This window comes from Gobio gobio, assembly GCF_949357685.1.
Source record: "Gobio gobio genome assembly, chromosome: 20".
Lineage (NCBI taxonomy): Eukaryota > Metazoa > Chordata > Actinopteri > Cypriniformes > Gobionidae > Gobio > Gobio gobio.
In genome coordinates this window covers 45,733,102-45,758,975 of record NC_137113.1, presented here as the reverse complement: position 1 = coordinate 45,758,975, position 25,874 = coordinate 45,733,102, and the positions used below count along the sequence as shown (strand labels likewise).

The window sequence follows — 25,874 nt, the reverse complement described above, 5'->3', positions numbered from 1 at the left end:
TATTCGCTGGAAGTTATGGCGCTGGGAAAACTAGATGACATTCGTCTGATAAGAGGTAAAAAAAACAAAAAACAGATACGGTTCGATTTATCGCAATAAAGGTATGGTTTCGTGTCTTAAGACATCAATGTGTCGCCACGAGCCACATGGTTTAATAAGGATTCGTATGTCTATGTGTTTTTCATCTCTTTGCTCTCATACTCTAAAATATCCCCATTCACAACATTATACGACTATCACACTGCAACGGTTGGAGTTCAAAATCTTCATTTGTGTTCTACTGAAAAAACAAAGACACCTACATCTTGGATGCCCTGGGGGTGAACAGATAAACATAAAATAAATGTTGTTTTAGGGTGAACTATTCCTTTAATGCTAAATCGCTGAAGTAACCCTTTAAAGGTCCCATGGCATGAACTTTTCATTTTATGAGGTATTTCAACATTAATATGAGTTCCCCTAGCCTGAATATTGTCCCCAAGTGGATAGAAATGTTGATCGGTGTAAAACCGAGTTCTGGCTGTCTTTCTCTGCCTTTGAGAAAATGACAGGCCAGACGAGCCAATCCTGAAGTCTCCTGGTTTGACGTCCAAGCAGGAACGGTTTCCTCCCTTTCCTCCGCCCAGAGAATCTGGCACGCCCATGCAAACGCTCGAGAGATCATTACTTGTGAACGAGTGAACGCTGGCAGTTTCTCAGTGTTTGGATGTACAAATGAAAACAGAAGTCTTTCTTCAGTTCCTTCTGATCTGTGATCAGTGATTTCTTATGTGTAGCTAATTATTTATTATTCGTGCACACACTGCGGCTTCTCTCTCTCCCGACAGAACGGTGTTTTTGTGTTTTCTATCTTGTGAGTCAGTGTTTTTGTACGTCCTCGTCGCGTCTATCTGTTCTTAAATGTGCATAGTCTTTTCTGCTCAACATCAGCAGAGTCACATCTTTAGAGATAAACCTCACACACGCCGAAGCTCGGCCTTCAACATCCCCGACCCCCAGTACTGCATCTGGCCCACAGCGGAGGCACCAAACGCGGCGTGAGATTAAGCAGAAGGAGGGTAAGCGTGAGCATATCTGGGCTAGGCTAGCCAGCTTTCCCCACAATAAACTGGATTACATTCGATTACTGCTGTTGTCTTTGTTTGCGCTGTGTAACGTTACTCAATGTGCGTCACTGACGCTAGGGCTGTGCAATTAATCGAATTTCGATTTCGATTTCGCCTCCCAACGATCACCAAAATAGTACAATCGAGAAAAAACGATTATTTTGCCATGTTCAGTTTTGCAAGAACACTCTTATTTTGTCTTGCGTTCTGAATGAAACGCGCACGCGTTCATCCGCCCCTCCCGAAGCCACAATCTCTCTCAGTTCGTGAGTCTCGTGTGCATATCATCCGCTGGAATTTAAAAACTCGGCGCGAGTAAAGATGGCAGAAGGAGGGCAGTTACAGCAGCGTTTGGTGAGCAAAAAAGGCAAAACCAACTCCGTTGTCTGGGAACAGTTTGGCTTTGAGGAATCAGACGACGAGCAGAAACATGCTACGTGCAAGATTTGCTACATGGTAGTGGCTGCAACGCAAGGGAACACCACAAATTTTTTTAACCACTTGAAAATTAAACACAGAGTGACCTATGACAATCTAATAAAGAAACAAAAACTGACGAGAGCAGGGGTGCCGTGTAAACGTCCTTTTTTCCCCCTCATATTTCTCAAATAATTCTCTCTTTGTAAACTTTGTTCAATGCATGCGAGTGCTGCCGTATGTTTGAATATGACCAGTCGTTTTCACCGTCGTCACCCGGGTTTAGTGCCAGAAGACGTGAATGAGAAGCCGCGCGCAGTGAGAAAATGTGTCTCTGTGCGCTCATCCGAGAGCGCGCACACGTCTCACAGCGCGCAAATATTGAGTTCTCTTTTAAGTCTTGCTCTTGAACGGACAAACTCACACAAAACGTATGTCAACATGTCCATCTTGATGAGTATTCTAGCAGACATAGTCTGTATATGCCTTAAGTGAACTTTATACAGTCGATAAAGACGACGCATATCCGATCCGGATTGAATAGCTTTTGTAAGTTTAATAGGATTCATCTTTAATTTATGCACTCAAATATGCAATGTTATTTTACATTTGATACATTTCTGTACCTGAAAACTAATGTTAGACGTACCTGAAAAGCATATCTAGCCGAACCATATTGTTGATCTTATTTATTTGTGGTTATCATTTTTACGTGAATACTTTTATACTTTGATTTGAATATATGTAATATTATTTATTTTAATAGTTCAAAAAGTACAACAAATGTTACAATTTCAATTGAATTGTTGAAAGGTGTATTTTTAATAAATACAACACATTCCCAAAGTCATGTGAAATAATCGTGTTACATAATCGTGATTTCAATATTGACCAAAATAATCGTGATTATGATTTTTTCCATAATCGAGCAGCCCTAACTGACGCTTTTCATATGATTGGAACATATCTAGAAATAATGCTTTAATCAATACTTACTAACTCGTTTATCTCGACAGCTGTAATGGTACTTTGCATGTGTTACAAAGTTGGTAATAATGATGAAGACGGACTCGGCGTGACTGGGACTCGTGTTTATTCAGAACTCTCAGATACAAACACAATAAACTCGCGCTTACTGACAGCGCTCTCATAACTCAGTAGTTACTATAAATAACTTTGTTAGCAATCGCTCCGTCTCCGTCTCCGTGATGTCCGGTTCGCGAACGAATCATTCTTTTGAACCGGTTCTTTTTAGTGAACCGAACCAGTTCACCAAATCGGACTGAATCGCTCTAAACGGTTCGCGTCTCGAGTCAGCGCTGATCCATAATTTACTAAAGTTACTAACTTTCTGACATGAGTGACAGCCCCTCCGACTAGAAATAAACTAATAACCTGAAGTATATTCTAGTAACTACAACAGTTCACCCTGAACTGAGACATGCTGAGAACTGATGTGAAGTGAACACAGGTCCATCCGTCTCTCTGGCAGACTCGTGCCTGCTCATGCCTCGTTAAACCACGCCCCCTCCGCTCATTTCAAATGCAAAGATGTCAGCCAATCACAACAGTGGGCGTTTTTACTGAAGCCTCACAGCAGACACGCCTCTTGAAGCAGGGCATTTAGCCACAGGGCAAACAGCAGTATAGAAAAAATGCCTTTTATTTCTAAATTATGACATTTTATGATGTAAAAATCATACTAACAATATAAGTACACCTCAGGAAACATTATACAATAATAGAAAAATGCCATGCCATGGGACCTTTAAAACAAGCCTAGTGTTAACTGTTAAAGATTGCATTCGGTACCGCTTGGTACACATGTTTATCGAACCAAAAGCCCATCATCTATATTAAATAAAATAAGTGTGCAAAATAAACAGCTATAGATGATGTGTAATATGTATAATATTTTATTTTTTAATACTTTTTTCTCTGCTCTGCATGTATCTGTAATAAATGCATGAAACAAAAATTGATGTTTAAAATATGTGGATTTTGGACAAACGAGATTTTCATTGTGGTCAAGGGGAAAAATGAAAAGTGACGAACAGAAACCAAGCAACTAAATAAAACTGTCTTGACCCTTTAATTGTGTTGTGAAAACATTAGGACACTGTGTAAGGGTTTTTTACCTTCTTTTAAAGGAACACTCCACCGTTTTTAGATATAGGGCTTATTCAACATCTTTCCTACATTTAGATATGTGGGCAAATGCATTTTTGTCTCAGTGCATGCATTGTTTTAGTTTGGCAGATATTGACTTGGGACAGCGCAGAGATATCACGCAACACATAAAATCCCCAAACTTTGATTTCATGTGTTGCGTGATATCTCTGCGCCCAAGTAGCAGTGCTTCGCCTGTGCTTCCCCATAATATAGTCCCAAGTCAATATCTGCCTAGGAAATCGCCTAGTCTTAATCTGCATCGATATTTGTATTCGTTGTGAATACGCAGGCCACAAGAAGTAATTAGGTGGGGGGTTTTTTTGGATCACTTTTACTCGGGACATGCTAGCTGGCAACATAGGATTCCATTCATTATGCTAAGCTAAGTAAGCGGCGACCCTGCCAAACTAAAACAGTGCATGCACTGAGACAAAAATGCATTTGCCCACATATCTAAAATGTAGGAAAGATGTTGAATAAGCCCTATTTCTAAAAACGGTGGAGTGTTCCTTTAAAATGAACGAGGCATTTAATCTGGATGTTCATTTCAGATATTAAATCATTTCCTCGCACGTCAATGAAAAAACACATATCAAGGGTAAAATAACAAAACAAAAAAAACAAACACTTACAATGGGACAGTAAAGACGACCAGGTAAGGATACGGTCTGTGCCAGGAAACAACACACTACCTCTGACCATTTCAGCCATGATGCATCCAACAGACCAGACATCAACTGAAAAATGAAATGACAACCAAATTAAACTGCCAAAAATCGCACAAATGAAAAAGAAAAACAAACACACACACACACATATCACAGGGTGCACTGATGTGGATGCAACAGAGGTGACAGGTGCATGCAAACATCTCAGTGTGCGTCAGGCAGGGCCAATAATCCATAACAGATCAAGACAGCCCTACTCTTCACAAAACAGCACAAAATCCAAGTGGCTGAACAAGGATACAATCCCTCCCTGGAAAAAGGATTTTGTGCCGCACCATCTCTGCCATAATGCAGCCAACAGCCCAAATATCCACTACACGAGTGTAGCATAGAGGAAAAAGAGAAGACATAAGCAAAGCAAAAAGGGCAGCGCGACTAGTTGAGATTTTCTCAGAGTTTGACCCACTGCCAATTATCCCTCAGCACTACCATCTGGGACTAAACGTCAGCATTTTCGGCCTTCAAATTGATCTGTTATTTACGCACTGCAGTGAACCACTTCCCAAGTAAGACTCAGTGACTAATGCCTTTCTAAATGCTCAGTGCTACAGGCAAACCCATCCCGAGTGCTTGGGCATGCAGAAACTAGTTCAGCTGGACAAAAGAATCCCTCAAAGGCTTTTAGCGTTAAAACACCACAGCCATTTGGTGAGATCAAGGCTGTTTTTAGCAGAATGGTGTGGAGGGTGCTCTGGGACCCTTTATGTGGGCATGCTGCAAAGCAGTGACATCAGGTTGGCACTCACCGTTGGCTTGGTAACCCATGCCCAGAATGACCTCGGGGGCACGATAGTAGCGCGTCACCACATACGGGGTCATGAGGAGGCCGGTGGCGGCCGTCCGGGCCAGGCCAAAGTCCAGGATCTTCAGTGTACAGTCCGATTTCACTACTATGTTACTGGGTTTCAGATCCTGGGAAGGGAAGAGGTCAAGGGTCAGCAGAGATGTCTCACAGGTAGGAATCCACACTGTACAGTTTAGAAACTATTTTTTCCATTTGAATTGATTCATTAATTTGTCTTTTCTGGAATGGTTAAATTACATTTTAGTAATCCAAAATGAATTTAAATCATGAAACGTATGGACTTTAACAACAATTTATAAAAGGTTTGAAAACATTATTAGACTGTTTTATTTTTCCCAAATGCAGTGCTTCCCATTTTTAAAGATTTTTTTAATTAAATAATAAAAAAGCATGTGTATCAATTTAATTCAATATATTTACAATAACAGGGCCCTATGAAATGTTTTATTTTTTCAGAAATTCTTTGTTGTCCGTTTAAATTTTTCTAGATTTATTTATTTATTTAATACACATCTATAATTTATATACACACGCAATCGTTCTCTCACTAATGCATTAATATTAGGGGTGTAACGTACACTCATGTCACGATTTGATATAAATCGCGATACTGAACTCACGATACGATGCGTTTCCCGATATTTGAAGCCAAAATAATGAATAGTTTTTTTGTTTTACTTTTTTATTATTATTAAAATAATATTATTGTTATTATTATTAGTGTATTATTATCATCAGGACCCACAAATATTCCCCCATTGCATTACTATACATTATATTCAACATTATATAGAGTTGTTTAATGTAATAATGTCACTGAAACTTTCTTTTTTTTTTTCTCACGCATTACTTGCGCTTTTAAAGGGTCATGAAACCCCCAGTTTCAGCAGCAGTCAGTTCTCACCACAGTTTTGAAAAGTGGGCGTGGCTTAGCGGCGGAGTGGAGGGGGACGAGGGGAGACTGACAGCACATCAACGGCTTCTGATTCAGAACATTTTATTTCGCTCTCATTAAAAGCATCAAAGATTCCCACAAATGCATGCTGCAAATTACCATTAAGTTACACGCAACACAATATACACATGGCTTTGTAAGCTCACCGTTACACAAATACATAAATATCCTGTGACACCTATAATTCAATGGACAATTAAATGCACAGCCATTCGCAATTTGTTCTCTGCATCGAAAATATATATGAACACGCTGTTGCATACCTTTGATAACTTTTGAGGCTTATTTTGTGGAGTTTTTATAAGCCATTTGGTCGGTTAAACACTCACAGTGTGGATGAATGGCGTTTGTGTGAAGACTCAGGATGTATTGAAGAGAACGTAGGCAATGTAGAAACTCATACAGAGCGGGAAAAAACGCTTGTTTTGATCCATTAATGCATCTCTCACGTACTGTGTGCAATCTCACTGTTTGAAGCGCCAGGAAATGCCTATCATGCCGTGCTGTCATGAATAATTAAGCGCGTGCTGTAATGAATTAAGCAACGCGTCTTCTCATAGGACAAAGACACGCAGACTCATGAATAATTATGAGACAGCGATGAGTCATACTATAGTACGAGAAAACGTCACATCCTATGACATTGACATGAAGACAAATTTAAACCGGGAAGTTGAAAATAGAGCAAAAAGTAGTTGTTTTCTCCCACATTCAAAACGAACAGATGGTAACATTGTCTTCCATGATGTTCAACACACATACTTCTGTTAAGATCTCAGAAAATTTGGTTTAGGGTTTCATGACCCTTTAATGCAGGCAGCATTCTCTCCCGGTGCTCGCTATGTCCCGCCTCTCCCGCTATTAATGCACTATACATATAAGAATGAACCATCTAAAATGCTTTGAATAATCATACTACTAAAATGAAATGTGATCTGGTTATTTAAATGATGTTTGCGCTTTGACTTTGAGGAGTGCCGCTTTAAATATGAGCTTCAGATGATCAATGACAGGTCTAATCGCAAGAAAGCGTGTCAAAATGACCACTCAAACTGTAAATGTTTCGCTCATCCAAGAATCTTAATTCTGCATTTACTCACTCTCGTGTTGTTTTGGCAATCATTTGAATGTCCGTGTTTACTACAGTATGCACATCGTTGTAAATCTGTTCATCATAAACCATCGTGTCTCTTCAGAAGGACTTGGATTTGGATTAGACCACTCGATTGGTTTGGCTTAAGTTTGAGAGGAATGGACTTTAAATGGAGGGACAGAAATCCCTCAGGTTTCATAAAGAATATCTTCATTTGTGTTTGGAAGTTAAACGAAAAACGACATGGTGAGTACATGATGACAGAATTTACATTTGTAAATTTGGGTATTATACCTTATAAATAGGCCGACTACAGCAAGTTGAGCCTTGGATAAAACAACTATATTGCGAATCATATCGTTTCCATCAATGATACATATCGTCACATTTTTATATTGCGATATATCGTTTAACGATATATCGTTACACCCCTAATATAAACGTAATCTTCACTGTCCTACTTTATCTGAGTCTGATTTAAAACCAGCAGAAATGTGTGTGAAATATAACAACCCAAAGACAAAAGAACTGATAAAAATAAGCTGTTATGTAGGAGTCTGTGTCATATGCCATAGCTCTGCAAAAGGCAACCTGCGTTCGAGTCTCAGCCAGGGCTTGAAAACTGAAAAAAATATCAATCGGTTCACTCCGAGCAGAATCGATATTATAGCGTTTCCGTTTTTGCGTTCCTCAATAAACATTACTGTTCCGAAAACGGTTTGATATGAAAAAATACCGGTTAATAACGTTATTTTAATTTAGCCTATACTTTAAACAAATATGTATAAATAGACTTATTTTCACTCAATAATAATATAACGCATGGTAATTAAACTTGAATATTTATATCATAACATTTTTAAAACCAGAAATACATGCATTAATTACAAAGCATAAACAGCGGACCTGTTTTAATGGAGCGTTAGAAAATCTAAAGTGGCCTCTTATGCCGAATTATTTTCAGAAGAGTGATAACATTCTTTGTACATAACTTTTTTTCAACACGACTTGTTTTAAAAATTGCATGAATAAAGAATAAATAAACTGGATAACCATTGCTCTTTTAATGCACCGTCAACTGGTAATTTCAAAGCAAACACTGCGCAACGTCCTTGCATCCCATAATCAAATTCAGTCAGCTAATAAAGCTCGATCATTTAATGCAATATAACATCCCATTTAATACGAAGCATCAGCCGTCTATATAGAAAACATTGACCTGTCCTGTATTGGCAATCTGAAAGACTATAGGACAAATGTTTGATAGATGCTAGTAGCCTACTTGGACAGGCTTAAACAAAATAAGCCATAAACTAGCCTAAATCAGTCTATTTGAGCTTAAAGTCCGTACTGCTTATTTAAACATACGAAAAGAATGTCCTCCAATACCTGCGCTTTCATTGTAGACCTCAGCGGGGAAAGAAATGTACTTGAGGCATGAAAATGCGTGCGCTCTACACTGACTTGCGTTACCGGTAGATTCATAGATGACATTTCACTCACGCTTGATCCGCCAACGTCACATGCTGTAGCTACTCAATTCATGATTGGTCACTGCCAAATTAAAATATTAAAGAGAACGATAAAATAACGTTATTAACCGGTTAATGGTCATTTCAAATTAACTTTTCTGTTCAGAACGATTCAAATTGATTTTGATTTTGTTTCCGTTTTTGTTCCTCTTAAAATTTCGTTCGTTTCCGGTTTTCGTTTTCGTTCCTTGAACCGGTTCAGAGCCCTTGTCTCAGCTCGATGTTCAGGCTTATTTGTTCATTAATGACGTCATCAGCGATTAGTCGACGTTGATTCGACTTTCATCACATAAATGTCGACTGTAAAAAAATCTGAAGTTGTTCAACCCCCTAATTGACAACAACTGAGTATTAAGTCTTTTTGTGCTTTACGCGTGGGAGAGCTTTTACTGTGACGCACAGAAGTGACCGTTACTGAAGCATTTCAAAGCCAGTAACCTGTGGAGATTCTGCCTTAGGAGGTAGCTGTCTATGTAGAATGTGTGTGTGTGTGTGTGTGTGTGTGTACCCTGTGTATGATGCCGGCAGCATGTAGGTGTTTGATGCCGCAGAGCATCTGATAAAGCAGGTAGGAGAGTCTCTCATGGTCCAGCTCCATCTGAATGACCTGGCACAGGTTTGCATCCATCAGCTCCATCACCAGATAACTGAGGATAGGAGACGAAGGTAAAGACATGAGGAACCCACAAATAAACAAGCATATATGCACATACATTACACACAGATTTATATGGGTGAGTTCTGCCAAATATGACGAACGTGTGTGCGCTTCTGTGGTAAGTTTATTAATCGCACAGACCGATTTCTTTCATATATGTGACACTCACAGCTCTAACACCTCTTTATTTAACCTATTCGAATGAATCCAAGGCCAAACTTATATTAGGTGTCTTGAGGGCTGGGTATCGTTAAAAAAAATAATTTGATACCGATACCGTGACTTCAATACCGGTTCCTGAACGATACTTTTTTCTATTCCAAATGTATTTTTCTGTTTTAACAAGATTACATTACCTCAAAAGACCTTGTATTTATTTTCAATTTGAATTGGTTTGTTTAAACATAGATATTTCAAGCTTTCTATAGGCCTATTTCTCATGTCTGTGAGGAATGTATATGCTGAGTTTCGGTTCATTTATGTGACGCGCTGCAGTTCTTCTTGCAGTCGAATACGGAGAAACTTTCTGCTCTTTAGTTTAAGGCCAATTTATACTTCTGCGTCACGTGTACCCTGACGTCCACCTCTCCAAAAATGTAACATCACGTCAATTCTACGCAAACCGCAAGCGCTGTGATTGGTCTGCCAGAACCCCTCCTTCAGGTCAATAAATTAATCTGCGATAGGAGTATGTGTGTGTATGTCCAGAAATGGGATGGTTTCATCCTTACATCTGCTATACAACACAATATTTTGTAAGCCAGAGATTCTTTATGTTAGTGAATAAATACATTGATCCGCTGTGAGTGTGTGTGAGCTTGATGGTCTAGTTGTAGAATTTTTGTTAAGCGTGCCAGAGGTTCTGGGTTCTAATCCGCCATTGTATAGTTGATTTATTTTCTCATTAAAACCAAAGATGTTAATCAGTGATTGTATATCAAGAACAGGGACACATTTGGGTGCATTTCATTTTGTGATTTCAACGGAACGAATAAAGTCTCCGCAACAGCAATCGATTGAAGCGCTAGTCTGTGCACGAACTAACGATACTGAAAACAGCGGCCACAAGCACTCGGCATGATTTCAGAAACGCATTCCAACGCCAGATCGCCTCTTATTTAACTCTAATCAGCTAGAGATGCTTAATTTGTAAAAGATAGGGATGCACGATATTGGATTTTTGCCGATATTCGATATGCCGATATTTTTCAACTCATTTTGGCCGATGCCTATATCGATACCGTTATATGTTTATTTTTTCCCTTTGTTTGGAAACCACCATTTTGAGCAAAAACATTTTTTTTTTCATTCTGGTTTCAGATTTCTGATGTCTCCTTGCTAAAAGGATACTTGTTAAAGATAAATAAATGTTATTTTTATAATAAGAGTATATTTTCTCTAAAAATAATAATAATAAAGTCAGTGATTTTTCATCCCAGACAGATTCAGTTGTAATCTAAATATTTTATTTTTGGATTTAATGTTTGTGCCTATGAAGTGGGGGTGGCATGGCATCAGTTGATGCTGTCTTTAGCTTCAAATAAAAAAAATATACAATTATTTTAGTGCTCCTTGGCTTATTTGTCATCATCCATTTCATAAAATTTTATTACAGATTAATAAACTGTATATACAAGTATTTAATTTGAAACAGTGTCATGTTTGTGATTTGACATCATTACTGCTTTATTTATTCAGAAAAAAAGTAACTTCAATTTATTTGTGTATTCTACTTTTCATTTTATTACTGTAACAACAGCACCCCCCTCTACATATATATAACATTTTAGAGGGCCGGACACTAGGACCTGGAGGAGGCTTCTGCTGCTGTGCGCTAGAGAGTGGGGAGACGCGATTATTTTTGGCTAGTTTTGTTGTGAAAACCCTGCCTCTCCCTATGTTGTCGGTCACGTCCTTCTCTACATTCACAAAATCAAGGCAGCTTAAAAACGGTCAATATAAATAACAATACATGCAATGTATGTGCTTGTTTTTGCTTCAAGAATGACCACACGGCTGACATGATCTTATCACTATAGCAGTCCTTGCACATGTGAGTTATTGCAGGCTTGTTTCAACACGTTATCATATCGGCAAGGCATATCGGCATAATTTTTATATATACGTTTTTTATATTTTATGCATTTATCGGCCGATTCCGATGTCGTGCCGATAATATCGTGCATCCCTAGTATAAGATACAACAACTCAGGCTGCAAGAAAAGTTGCTGTCTATTTGATGCTGCTGCTTCTCCAACAATGTACACAACAAGCTGCTTCTCCTTCAGCTTTTGCCTTGTGACACTGCCAACTAGCGGCCTGCATGTGTAATTGCACATCGACGCGGACAACAACGCAGAAGTATAAATGAAAACCGACGTGTAACTTGCGGCGTAGGTCCGACGCAGAAGTATAAATCAGCCGTGCACTGTCAAGTGCTTCAGATTTGTTGTGTTGTCGGTCTTAGTAGCAATGATCTTGTCGTGAATATTACATTGCGTGTTGGTGGCAATCGAGTCTAATGAAATGTAGCCACACTTTTGATCTTTTCCATATCTTTTCCATCTATGTGGGTTGGGACGCTTACCCCTTATTTACACCATAATGCGCCGCAGTCGGGGTAACACACTACAGCCTCACGTGCGAGTCACGTCTCTGGGCGTAACCGGCATAAACTAGTGTTTTTTCCACCACAGCCAATCATGCTGCATCATGCTTAACCCCTTAGATATCGAATGACAAGACCTTTTATGATACTCGATAGTATCGAGGCAATTAGGTTGGTACCTAAAAAGTATCAAACTCGATACCCAGCCCTATTAGTCATACATTTTATATTTTACAAGGCATTTCAAATACATTCCAATTCACAAAAGAAAAAAACTTACACATCCTGGAATTCTTCAAGTGTCTTCTGTGGCGTGAACACATTTAACAAGCCAATTATCTGTGAAATGAAAGCACAGTGCATGAAAGATGTGGAAACATGATCACCTGGTTGAATTTGTCCATCTATGATAATGACAATATTAAGTTCTTACTATCCAAAATAAATCATTACAAAATGAGGTAACACTTTACTTTACAGTGTCCTTGTTACATGTACTTACTATAGTAATAACAAAAAATGATGTATAACTACATGCAACTAACCCTACAAAAAACCTAATCCTAACCCTATAGTAAGTACATGTAGTTCATTAATATTACTCAGCACTTAAATATATAATTACACTGTAACAAGTGCTGGGTGCAACTCAATTACAGTAACTAATCACTTAGTAACTAGTAACTTTTTCCTTGAAAAGTAAAGTAAGGGAACTCTTATTTGTTCTGTTAAATACAGTAACGGCTGATGTAATTGAATTTAATACTGTGCATAGGCTGTAGAACAATTTTATATATAATATATATATAATACAATAGTGGAATTCATTTAACATCAATATTTATGATTTTATGCATCCTTCTCACATTTGTAATACTTTGGTCAGTTAATAAGAATCATTTATGTAGTTTTATATTATTTATTTGAATGAATTTAAAGAGCTGTTACATGTCTTGATGCACTTAACTAGTGACGGTTGATATAGGGTTTAGAAAGTAATAAGTAATTAAAGGGATAGTTCACCCAAAAATGAAAATTAGCCATAAAAAAAAACATAAAAGTGCATCTATACATCATATAACCGCTCCACATGGCTACGGGGGTTAATAAAGGCCTTCTGCTAGTTATTTTTGTCTATAAAGTTTTAAATATGGATATTTTTCTTGCACAAATGCGCCACTTTGCTTCAGAAGGCCTTTATTAACACCCCGGAGCCGTGTGGAGCAGTATTATGGTGGATAGATGCACTTTTATGGACTTCATAAACGACACAATCATTCACTGCCATTATAAAGCTTGGAAGAGCCAGGACATTTTTAATATAACTCTGATTGTAGTCGTCTGAAAGAAGAATGTCATATACACTAGGATGACTTGAGGGGGAGCAAATCATGGGATCATTTTCATTTTGGGCGAACTATCCCTTTAAATACTTGTTGGAGTAATTTGTACAGTAATTTAATTACACACTTGAAGATGTAATTAGTAACTAATAACGTTTTTAGAGTAAATTACCCAACACTGACTGTAACAAGGACACCTTAAATAAAGTGTAACCCAAAATATGCACTACCATTCAAAACTTTGATTTATTTTCTTAAATAAATGTATACTTTTACTCAGCAAGGGTGCATTAAATTGATCTAAAGTGACATTTATAATGTTACCAAAAGATGTATAAATGCTTTTCCTTCTTTTCTGCTCTTTCTATTCATCAAGGAATCAGTGTTTCCACAAAAATATGAAGCAGCACAACTGTTTTCAACATTGATAATAATATAATAAGTGTTTCTTGAGCATCAAATCATCATATTAGAATGATTTCTGAAGGATCAGGTGACACTGAAGACTGAAGTAATGATGCTGAAAATTCAGATTTGATCACAGGATATAAATTATACTTACATTACTAACATAAAATTACATTAAATGAATTTATATGTATATATACATACATAGAGACAGAACGAAACATGTCTTACGTTTTTGTGGTTGACACACTTCATCAGGACCAGTTCTCTGTAGGCCCGTTTGGCATGGGTTTGGTTCTGAAAGGGTCGGCTAAGTTTCTTAATTGCAACATTTCGCTCAAGGACGTGGTCATATGCAGAGCTAGAAAAAAGTAAAATACGTTTTTCATTCAGCACACTTTCTTTTATGAGCTGTCTCAATGACAGCCTGTAAGAAGCAGTTTAATTAAATGCATTAAACTTACCAGACGATGCCTTGTGCTCCAGACCCGATTGGTCTTAAATTCTGGTAGCGCTTCAAAACGGTGAACGTTGAATCTCCAACATCTATGCTGTAATATTCTTTCTCACGCTTATTCCTATTCATGTTGAAAACCGTACTGACTGTGTCTTGGGCATTCAAGAAAAACTTCACCTTCAAAATCTGAAAAGACAAAAAGAAAAAGAAATGAGTGAGTACACTTTCATCTGGATTGGTTTAAGGTTTACCGTTGAAAAGAGAGAACATATAATCTGGTTTGCTAAGGAACTTGACCATCAAAGTCAGATAAAGCTCATAAATGCAGCTGCATGTAACATACAGTGCCATTTAATATATATATATTATGTTTATATAAATACATGCATGTATACATTTAAGAAAAATGTATTTGTATATATTAATTAAATTATATATACATGCAAATATTTCTTAAATATATCCATGAAAGAGTGTGTATTTAGACATAATTATATAGAGTACACACATATATTATGTAAACATGAACTTTTATTTTGGATGCGATTAATCAATAATATATATGTAGGTAAATATTGCCATTTATTACTACATATTCTTCTTTGTACATATAATATAGTGAAATAAATGCTTTATTTTTAACTAGATGAGAGAAATCCAGAGCAAAGGCATAAATATCAAGATAAATTAATATGAATATCACAAAATGGTGCAAAATATCAAATAAATAATTATATATATATATATATATATATATATATATATATATATATATATATATATATATATATATATATATATATATATATATATATATATATATATATATATATATATATATATATATATATATATATATATATATATATATATATATATATATATATATATATATATATATATATATGTCTTAATGTATTGCCATGAAAGTCAAGGCAAATACCAAAATGCTGTGGAAAGTTTGTTTGCTTTTTTAACGCCATGCCAGCTTCTGTGGCTATTTTCATGGCGAGAAAAAAAAATTATGATTTATCAATTTATTTTTGCTTAAAACTATATTTGGTTTAATTTTGCTAAAAAATAAAAACTAGGATAAAGAGGGCAATCTAATGAAACATGTTTCAATGATAAAGAGTTTTTGTTGGTGGATTTTCTCCTAGTATTTTAAAATTGTGTCATCCTGGAATGGCCGGCATACACAATCTGCTCCCATCGGTTTGAGAATTTATAGAAACTTCTTCCAACATTGGGGCTGTTTTCATGGAGTTTGTTCAAAGTATATGTAACCAAAAATGATTCAGACACCAGATATAATGTTTTACCAGTGTGTGCAGGACACTATAGTTAATTTATGATGTGAGGAGAGCAAAATAAAGTAAACTGTGACATATTAGACCCAAACAGTCTTCATACAGTGACTACAGTAAAACTGATACAAATTTGTGAGCAAAATGATTCAGACACTTTGAGCTGAGCATGTTCTGCTGAAGTGTTTTCTCTTTAATTGCTAATGTGACCTTTGACACCACAGACTGAACAAAATGAAGCGTGGCTTGGTCATTGGTTGAGTTAAATTGGTATTATCTAATTGTGTTCTTAAATATAACAGCTGATTGTAATCCATTACATCCCTTTCTATTAAAGTTATCTGACATTATCAAGAAGAATTTGTTCTGACACTCTTGAGTTCTTGTCATATATTATTACCATTTTCTAAACTATAGAGAATAAACTGTGATAATGTGAGAAATGTTGAAGGTGTCTGAATACGTTTTGGTTTGACTGTAGATCCCATTCTGTTTGCCATTTGTTATTAATATAGGAAAGAAGCATTGCTTAATCTGCAGTGTCCACTGGGTACCCAACAAAATCAGATATTAAATCGTTGACCCTCTAGTTCAAGCAGTTTGTAAAAAATAAATCACTACAAATGCTGGATGGATCTTGGACAAAGGAATCTGTAGTTAGAAGAACATTTCTCTGTTGCATAGTCTTAGTCCAATGCCAAAATGATAGCATTTGCTTCTGCTTAAAAACTGAGCTATGTTTAGAGATGGATATGTCTCTTTTTTTTGTGGTTGATTACAAATGCACGCTGTGCAGAGTGGGTGACGAATCTGACCTGAGAAGCAGCAGCGAAGCCGCATCTTAACGCATCGTCAGCGTTATAGTGCCTTGAAGCAGAAATACATATTTAAACAGGTACACTGCTCAGGGAACTGAAAACAAGTGACCCAGGCTGAGACAGTCATTACTCAAATTTAGAATATTATGCTGAGGATGCTGCAATGACAGCCGCAAATACGACTTGTCCTCTTTACGTCGGTAAAAGCCCCTCGTCCCTGTGATTTTCTGTTCACATGGTGCATTATTTCCACTCAAGGCATGTATCAAGGAGCCCTACCATGACATTACACGTCTTTGACAATATGCTTTAAAGAGTCAAAAAAACTCTGGTTTATTTTACCCTAAAGCATTATAGTCTACAGAATAAAAGACTGTGAAAACTAGGCTAATGATTATTTTGATAATCGATTAATTGTGGAAATAACCAACAAATTAATCGGTTAAAATTAATTTTGCGTATATGTAAAAAGTATTTCACATCCTGCCTTTCAAAACAAATATAGTGAATGTTATTTCTGAAGAAAGGCAAACATAAATGGTGATGAGAGCCAAAATATTAAATGTCATGAATGTTTCGTAGAGGAGGGTCAAAATGAAATTTGGAGCCAAATTACAGGGGGGTAAAAATAGCTTTAAAAAGATGGCAGCATCATTTTGTTCATTGTTACACAGAGATTGGTAGGTCTATTAATAAAATATGTTGACTTAAGCCGTCGTTGTTTCATTATATGCCAACGGTGATCGCTCAAATGCGAAAAAAGCACTTCTTGTGTTGTTTTGCACCAAGTTTGCATGCCTGTAACTCAAGAAGTATTAAAGATATCTTAATATCCTTTTAGATTCTGGTTCTTAACAAACTTTTCTTTTGGGATCTTAATTTTAAAGGCCCTACAATGTTCAATCCCATAGATATGGAGATCTTAATTTGGCTCCATGAGTAATTTGGCTCCATTTTCAGTGGTCAAAAACCAAATGACAACAAAGGGTTTTCCCCATTTTTGTACAGTCACGGTTGGCATATAATGCAACAAAAATGGCTAAAATCAACAGATTTTACTAATAGATCTCTATGTAAAAATTAAATAATTATTCTGCCATATTACCCTCTGTAATTTGGCTTTAAATCTCAGATCGAAATTGTCATTTTGACCCTCCTCTGCAAAACAGTGGATTACTCAAATATACATTCATGACATTCGGGGCCAGATTTACTAAAAAGGCCAAATTAGCGCGAGAGTGCAATTCCACAAAAGGGCAGATGTGAGTGGAAGTTTGGCACGTGATTAAAGCGCAAATTAAAGAACACAGATGCAACCGGATCATTTCCATAATGACCAATGCAAGAGCGCAAATTAGCATCTGGTTTAAGACATGCTTTTCTTAGGCGGTGAATAATGGCGAAAACACCAGTAAATTGACGAGCACAAGCCTTAGTAAATCACCTCAGATGATTAATATAAATACTTTCCTCCCATCAATATTGCATCTGAAAGGGAAATTCCTACAAATACATAAGATTAGATGCAAAAAATAACTGTGCACTCATTTTCATCGCCAATTTTTCACTGCGTCTTGTCTTTAGTAAATCCTGAAAAAAGGGTTTTCATTCGCACAAGCTGTTAGTAAATCTGCCCTTTATATTTTGGCTTTCTTCTTCTTCATTTATGTATTTCGTTCCCCAGAATTTTTTTTTAATCAAAATTTTAAAATGTAGGTGACTTCTGGTTGAGTTAACACGAAATGACCCATTTACGAGTTGGAATGTCGTGTTTACACGTCAGGAAGTCACTTTGGTCGGAGTAAGTAGGGCTGAGCGATATGGTCAAAAAAAATCATATCTCTGTATTTTTTGGTTGAATGGCAGGATATATCCCGGTATTTTCTACGTTTTTTCTATTCGGATAAAAAATTTATTTTAATAATACTTCACATCCCGCCCAATGATGTCCTAAAAACAATGATATTGAAGGCTATAAACAAATACAGTGAATGTAATGTAGGCTATGCAATATATTATGTGCAAAAAGGGGGTTAAAATCACAATACATTCTAACATTACAATCTAAAAACTAAATTAATAATGCACTAAACAAAAAAAGCCTATTAGCATATTACATTTGATTACCCCATTATAATGGTCACTTTCATGAAAATATACTTACTTGTATCCGTTTGTTAAAGGTGTACAATGTAAAAATGTTTTAGTAAAATATCCAAAAACCACTAGGCCAGTGTTACATATGTTGTTCAGTTGAGTACTTACAATATCCCAAATGTTTCCAACTATTTGTAAATCGCGAGAAATTGCTATTTTAACCGAGGAACTGGGACGTGTGAGGGCGTGGCCTGTCGATGGCCTCATATCTGCGTTACTCTCGGTTTCTGGTTTTATTTTGCAGAAACGCTTTACTCTCACTGCAGTGTGAACAAGTGTCAAAGCAGCCGCCGAGAGAACGCACAGAGTAACGTCATAACATCATTAACACACTCAGATGTGTCTAATATGATAAACAGAGCTGCGTTACCTCATGACCGGAAAACCGGAAGTGGCGCCGGTGACTGTGTCATAATAAAAGTCCCACCGCTCGTCTCGTTAACAATCGCTCCAGCGGTTCCTCAGCTCCACAACACTCTGCTTCAGACTACAGTAACGTTAATAATCACATCCATCAACATGATTTGATGACCACATGTCCCAAGAGTAAAACGTGCCGTCTTCAAACTACACCTTTGTTTTGAACAGGCGACCTCTAGCGGACGGAAAAGTTACATAGTGCAGCTTTAAGTCGTGACGTAAGGAACGCAGTTTCTGGGTCCAAGCCTCAACTCGTTTCACTTAATGCCATCGAAGGCCGTTTATGAGCGCTATTTATTCATATTAAACATCAAACATAAAATGTTAAATATTTTCAGTCTACACAACAGTCTCTGTGCTCACAGCGTCACAGATATTAATATTTTAACGATTTATAAAAGATGAATCACTGTCTGGCCATCTGGAATTTTGGTATGGAGATAAAGGTTTTGTTTTTTTTTTTAAAAATGTAGTATTACACCACATTGTGTGTGTATATTAGCACAGTCACACTTAACAACCGGATAGTTTAAAGCAGCTTGCCCCAAACCTACGTGTTAACTATATCTTACCAGTTATTTTGAAGCCCTTAATATAAAGCATGTGTCATGTTTAGGACAAGTTGTGCAGATGCGTTCGTATCAATCTACTGTATATCGATATAAACGGTATTGCCTCAATCCATATTGTTTCTAAAAAATACATTCGATATATCGTACAAACTCGATATACCGCCCAGCACTAAGATGGCGGTGGACCTTCCCTTAATTCACCCTTCTCCACAAGTTTGATTGACAGGAGATCTGACCAATCACATCGCTGAATCTGCCCTTTTGTCCGACAAAGCAGTCAAGAGAGTTAGTAGATTAACGTCGGCGCGGAAAGCGATGTGTACTGACGTCTTTCCGCGGTTGAAACAACATTTCTTTTAGTGTTCATTCATGTTTATTTCGTGCTTATCAATGAACTAGAAGGAAGAGATGATCGGTTCACGAGCAGCTTTAACTGAGGCGCTACAGCCATCACCACACATTAAAGAGCTACAAAACGCTATTTATTGTTTACATTTATTTTAAAAAAATGACCATTTCAAAGTTGAGACTTTGTTTCATATCAAAAAGTAACTTGCTCTGTCCTGTCTGTCGGCGTGTTGTCAGTGTCCTTTGCTCCGCGATGTATTTTCTCTACGTGAGAATGTGTGTGTGTGGTGTGAGAGCGACATAGCAACAGTAACTAAAGGGGGCGGGTCTTTGCGAACGGTCAATTAACTACACAAAAATACAGCAATGTTCTTCAACTCTATACTTCTAGAAAATGAAGAACAAAGAATGTGCATCAGGTGTGTTTTACTTTTTTATGCTTTTAATTCATTTATGAAGCCACTGTAAACTTTATCCTTGCATATTATATTGATAATATATTACAATCCTATTATAAAAAAATGAAAGCTGAAGTATTGTGACAAAAGGAGGAGGTTTTTTAAGAAGATATTTTGAAGAACGTTGGCGGTGTCCAGTTACCAACATTCTTGAAAATATCTTCTTTTGTGTTCAGCAGAAGAAAGAAACTCATACAGGTTTGGAACAACTTGAGGGCGAGTAAATGATGCCAAAATTGTAATTTTTGGGTGAACTATCCCTTTGACACATTTCAACACAATGTATAATGGTGCATCAATACCTGAGGGATCGGGACTTTGTACTTAATTGAATTTTAATTCATACTCCGGACAATGCATTCTTTAACATCAATGTGAATAGAAAGTGTCAATCATCTCCTAAAATAATATTGAGAACCGCACCCGAATGCCCTGAATTCAACATCTCACAACACCGGCATCCATCCACCACAACCAATGACCTCAATTTCTCTGATCCGGCTCCTCACACCTCCAGATGAGTCCATTACACTGCATTGAAATCAAATCAAAACTGGTGTGTACTGTGAAAGACAATCTGTTCTGTACTATCTGAACACCGCGAGTTATACATGGGCACAAATGGCCGTCTCAAATCGATGAGCTTCCTACATAAAACAGCTTTTTTGGGCATCATAGAGATGTTAGGGAGGAATATTATCAATGTGGGCAGCTCATTAGGTTTTGAAACACAGCCAATGTCAATATCTAGGATCTAAATTTACACATCAGAATGAAAAAATGTAGGTTTACCATGTTTTAGTACCATAATATACATTTACTGTGATACATAATCAGTCATAAGTTGCACGGGTATATTTGTGGAAATAACCAACATTACATTGTATGGGTCAACATTATACATTTTTCTTTTATGCCAAAAATCATTAAGATATTAAGTAACGATAATGTTCCATTAAGATATTTTGTAAATTTCCTACCGTAAATATATATATTAAAAAAATGTATTATTATTAGTAATATGCATTGCTGAGGACTTCATTTGGACAACTTTAAAAGGCGATTTACTCAATATTTGAGCACCCTCAAATTCCAGATTTTTGAATTGTTGTATCTCGGCAAAATATCACCCTATCCTAACAAAACATACATCAATGGAAAGCTTATTTATTATCCAAAAAATTTTGGTTTTGTGGTCCAGGCTCACTTATAGGAGCTAAATGTACACATCAGAATGACAAAAAAGTGGGTTTACCATGTTTTAGTAGCATAAAATACAATGTTTAAGACATTTACTATAATATTCGATGTTAAGTACCATGTAAATATCATAGTATATGAATCACCATATGGTAAACAATCCATTACCATGGTGTATATATAAGATTTCGACTGTATTACTACCATCACTGTACCATTACATGTGTCATATCGAAATGGTACATTGCACAACACACTATAAAACACATTAATCCTCAATAAGTGAAATATAACACCCTAAGATATTGTTCTCCCAAATGACCAGCTCAAACTAGCGACTCAACGGTGTTTACTGTGGTGTTTTACAGCAGCAACTCAGGGTTACCCTCCCCCACAACCCACCTTAAAAACATCAGCGGTAAAACTGCAAGTGTTTACTCACCCTCCTAAAAGATATACAGACGATTCAAGACAAGATTCATACAAGGACTCGTGTGTTCACACAGAGCACAGCGGTGCGTTGTATTCGTCTTGTTTTCCACTTGAAGACACAAGCTCTGCGCTCACTGTGCTCTTCCGTCCACTGGCAGGCCTTGAGCTGCGGACACTTGCGTACTACGTCACCGTAGCTTTGCGTGAATGTGACGTACGCAGTTCCTGCGCTTTGCCCATGACGTCGCGTTGTTTAGTACTCTCTGAATATTGAGAGAAATCGCTTTCATTCAATGTTACTTGAAGCACATAAACAGAACTAAAGAGAGCGAAATGACACATCATGTCAACATTTTACCTTCTAAAACCGAAGATGTCAAGAATGGACGCGAAGTGAAAAGGGTAAAAAATCCCCGGTTAAATAATTACAAATGTTCACATACACAAATTAAACATTATCTAATTAAATATAGACTATGTTGAATACATGTGCACATTGTTTGTTGACATATTAGTTTACAGAGGGGATCTCTGATTTCTCAAAACTCCATAAATCGAAATACTGACGAAAACATGTTTTTAGGAATAAAATGTTACACAAACCAGGCGAATGACTTTTTTGAGAAAACATCCTTTAAATATATGTATTATAATTGAGATTTACAGACACAAATAGTTAAAAAGTAATACAATAAACACTTAAATGTGCAGTTTTACTAGTCTGAAGGAAGATGTTATGGAAGAAAAATAGTATTAGAAAATATATTATGAACATGCATACATTGTGTGTGTGGCCTGGTAAACCTGGCATAATGGGAACAAAGAAAATGTCCAAATATATCCAAATAAAGGCAATCTTTGCTCTTGTGAGGACATTTTTTGGTCCCCATGAGGAAAACTGCTTATAAATCATACTAGGTAAATGTAAATAAACAGTTTGTACAGTATAAAAACTATTATGTCAATGGAAAGTCCCCATAAAACATGAAAACACAACGCGTGTGTGTGTGTGTAATAATTACTGAATTATTAAACACAGCATTGACTTAAAGTCTTAACACCAGGGGATCCCTTTAAAGCAATAATAGGATACAGATTTTCAAGTGTAAAAAGTTATTTATGTGACAAAAAGGAAATCATGCGAGGGATCCTTCTGAAATCTTTCAATCATACATAACATTCTGTGAATGCATCATGAGAATAGACTGTACTGGACATGAAATATACAGAGTCATACTTCACGTCTGAGTTAGATTAGGGAGTTTGGACACACTGATTGGTCGCCCACTGACCTGTCATACCTTTGCTCTAATCCAATTGAGTTCTTATGTCTGGGCTCTAAGAATAGGACTAATTAAGCTAAAACACAGCAGAGACAACATTTAAATGGAGGAAATGCTCCCAGATAATACCGGTGATATCAATGATTATAAAAGTAGTGTTTGTGTCTGTATGTATTTGAGAGACACAGAGCACGATGCTTGAAAGGATTTTTACAGAGCAGAAGATATCCGGAGGACAACTCTGCGTATATCGAATGTAGAAAGGTAAACATGCTTTACAACTTGTCCTTGAACTTATACAGTTATAGATAAATACAATGTCCTAGCACACAGAAATGTGGGAAGCACGGTGTTAGTGGAAGGAGATGGCCTTCTCTCTAATATTTGACAGTTTAATAACAACTATTTATTTTCCCTTCCAGTTTTAAAGCCTCTTGCACAGTTAAACTCTTTGTGGCAGGTGTAATAATGAAATTTAGAGTGGTTTGCCTGTTCATACATGGCATTTATAATATCCTCACACAACATTTATATTATAGTTCAGAAAAGATAAGTGATGCTATTATGTTAATATTTCAGTGTAGAAGACACGTTGAACTTGGGGCAAGTCTTTAATCACAGTATCATTCTGTCAAAGAGAGAAAATCGTGACAAATATTCATTTCTAAGGTACATACAGTGAGGTGAATCTCTTGAAATGAGTGTATTGTAGTAAAGAAAAGACTGTTTCTACTCCATGATTCAAAGAAAATGACTCCTGAGGGGCAAAAGTCACGCTAATCCACTACGGAGGTCAACCGGCATGTTTACAGAGGCATTTTACTGCATAAATGCAATTACAATTATATTAAAATCAGTTTATATCAAAGTTATATAGTAGAACAAGATGCTTTGAAGTACACTGGGTTAAAAACAACCCAAGTTGGGTTGAAAATGGACAAACCCAGCAATTGGGTTGTTTTAAACAAACATTTAACCCAACCGCTGGGTTAAAACAACTCAATTGTTGGGTTTGTCCATTTTCAACCCAACTTGGGTTGTTTTTAACCCAGCATTTATAGTGTAATATTGAAAATATACTTTTGCGAGCCAATTTGCATGTTAATTAGTACTCCAGCACAAGATCAACTGATCAACCTTTGTTTGAGCCTGCGTACAACTGGAAAAACCTCATTCATTCTTTAGGAGGAAATTGTCATACTGTATGTTGTAACATGCATCGTGAACGGCATTACATGTTAATGACATCAGTCTTTTAATGAACATTTTTATGGTGCTTTAACTTTAGTTAGAAGACACCTTAGAGCAATATAGCAAAAACTTTGGTGGATACCAGGCTCTCTTAAAGCCAATTACTAGAGCGAAGGTCTTGTATGCAAGTGTGCAAAAGCGAGACTGAAATGAAGAAAAGATGTGCAGTGTTACGTTCAATGCAAGCATAGTTCCCCCGTTTAACTACTGTGGTACAGAGATTTGCCCTAGACTGTACTTTTGCTAATCATAGCTTGCCAATCTACACAAATGTAATGAAGATGTAATGATGGACCTTAGAAGGTTACAGTCATCAGCAATCAAAGGGTCATTTCATCCAAAAATGAAAGGACTGTAATAATTTGCTCACCCTCATGTCATTCCGAATGTTTAACACAAAAGAAGACACTTAAATGTGTCTGAGCTTTTCTGTCCATACAATGAAAGTCCACGGAGTCCAGTTGACTTTCACATGGGCAAAAATATCTTATTTTGTGTTAGGTACTCAAATATGTTGCTAGCTTATGAAGTACTTGAGGAAAAAGTATGTGAATTTCTGCATACAATGCTCATTAAATTGAATCATACCTTCAATAAACAGCAGTCTGCAAGTAAAACACAATGGTATGTGAACAAATGTGTAATGTCCACAGTGCGGGGGGGAAAGAGTTTGTGAATCCCTAGGCTAAAAGTTAATTGGAGTTACAAGTCAACTAACCTTGAGTCCACAGAAAGATTGGAGGTGTTTCCTGCCAAACAAGGGAAAACCAGTTATGAAGTCCAAAGGTTTCCTTATTGCCTACGAAAATTGCTTAACTGATTTGAATATGCACTTTGTAGTATAGTTCAAATCTTAAAAGTATATTTTAAAAAAAGAAACCAGACTGTTTCTTAATGGGTTAGTTCACCCAAAATTTTTAATTTGTATTATTCCAAACCCATAAGACTTTCATTCATCTTCAGAACATAATGAAGATCTTTTTGATGAAATCTGAGATATTTCTGACCATCCATTGGCAGCTACACAACTACCAGGTTCTTGCTGAAGCTCAAATATGTGCTGCGTAACACGAGAATGAACCTGATTGGTTGTTGCTGAAGCTCAAACGTGATGTGTAACACGAGAATGAACCTCATTGGTTCTTGCTGAAGCTCAAACGTGATGCGTAGCACAAGAATGAACCTCATTGGTTCTCGCTGAAGCTCAAACGTGATGCGTAATACAAGAATGAACCTCATTGGTTCTCGCTGAAGCTCAAACGTGATGCGTCACACAAGAAACAAATCTCATTGGCTCTCGCTGAAGCTAAAACGTGATGCGTAACACGAGAATGAACCTCATTGGT

At 36.8% G+C, this 25,874-nt stretch overlaps 2 protein-coding genes and 1 long non-coding RNA gene across 8 annotated transcripts in view; 2 read left to right on the top strand and 1 right to left on the bottom strand.

Moving 5' to 3' along the window:
* The window catches only part of mapk8b (mitogen-activated protein kinase 8b), a 33,262-nt gene extending 11,078 nt beyond the window's left edge, over positions 1-22,184 (bottom strand). For 2 of the 5 annotated variants that reach the window (XM_079801666.1, XM_079801665.1), the window contains exons 1-7: positions 22,005-22,184; positions 14,290-14,468; positions 14,057-14,186; positions 12,355-12,413; positions 9,317-9,455; positions 5,170-5,335; positions 4,361-4,432 (exon numbers count right to left, since the gene is read on the bottom strand). In XM_079801666.1, coding sequence (XP_079657792.1) covers positions 4,361-4,432; positions 5,170-5,335; positions 9,317-9,455; positions 12,355-12,413; positions 14,057-14,186; positions 14,290-14,411 — 688 coding nt within the window. In that variant the 5' untranslated portion in view covers positions 14,412-14,468; positions 22,005-22,184. Of the gene's footprint in view, positions 1-3,459; positions 3,679-4,284; positions 4,737-5,169; positions 5,336-9,316; positions 9,456-12,354; positions 12,414-14,056; positions 14,187-14,289; positions 14,469-22,004 lie in introns of those variants that run through there. The other 3 variants (XM_079801667.1, XR_013815396.1, XM_079801668.1) reach the window with 3 other exon arrangements.
* LOC307117027 overlaps positions 1-25,874 on the top strand; it is a 527,365-nt gene that overhangs the window by 283,619 nt on the left and 217,872 nt on the right. The window lies entirely within an intron of this gene.
* frmpd2 (FERM and PDZ domain containing 2) overlaps positions 23,351-25,874 on the top strand; it is a 57,867-nt gene continuing 55,343 nt past the window's right edge. For both annotated transcript variants that reach the window (XM_079845729.1, XM_079845728.1), the window contains exon 1: positions 23,351-23,541. The gene's annotated coding sequence lies outside the window, so the exon portion shown is untranslated. The remainder of the gene's footprint in view (positions 23,542-25,874) is intronic.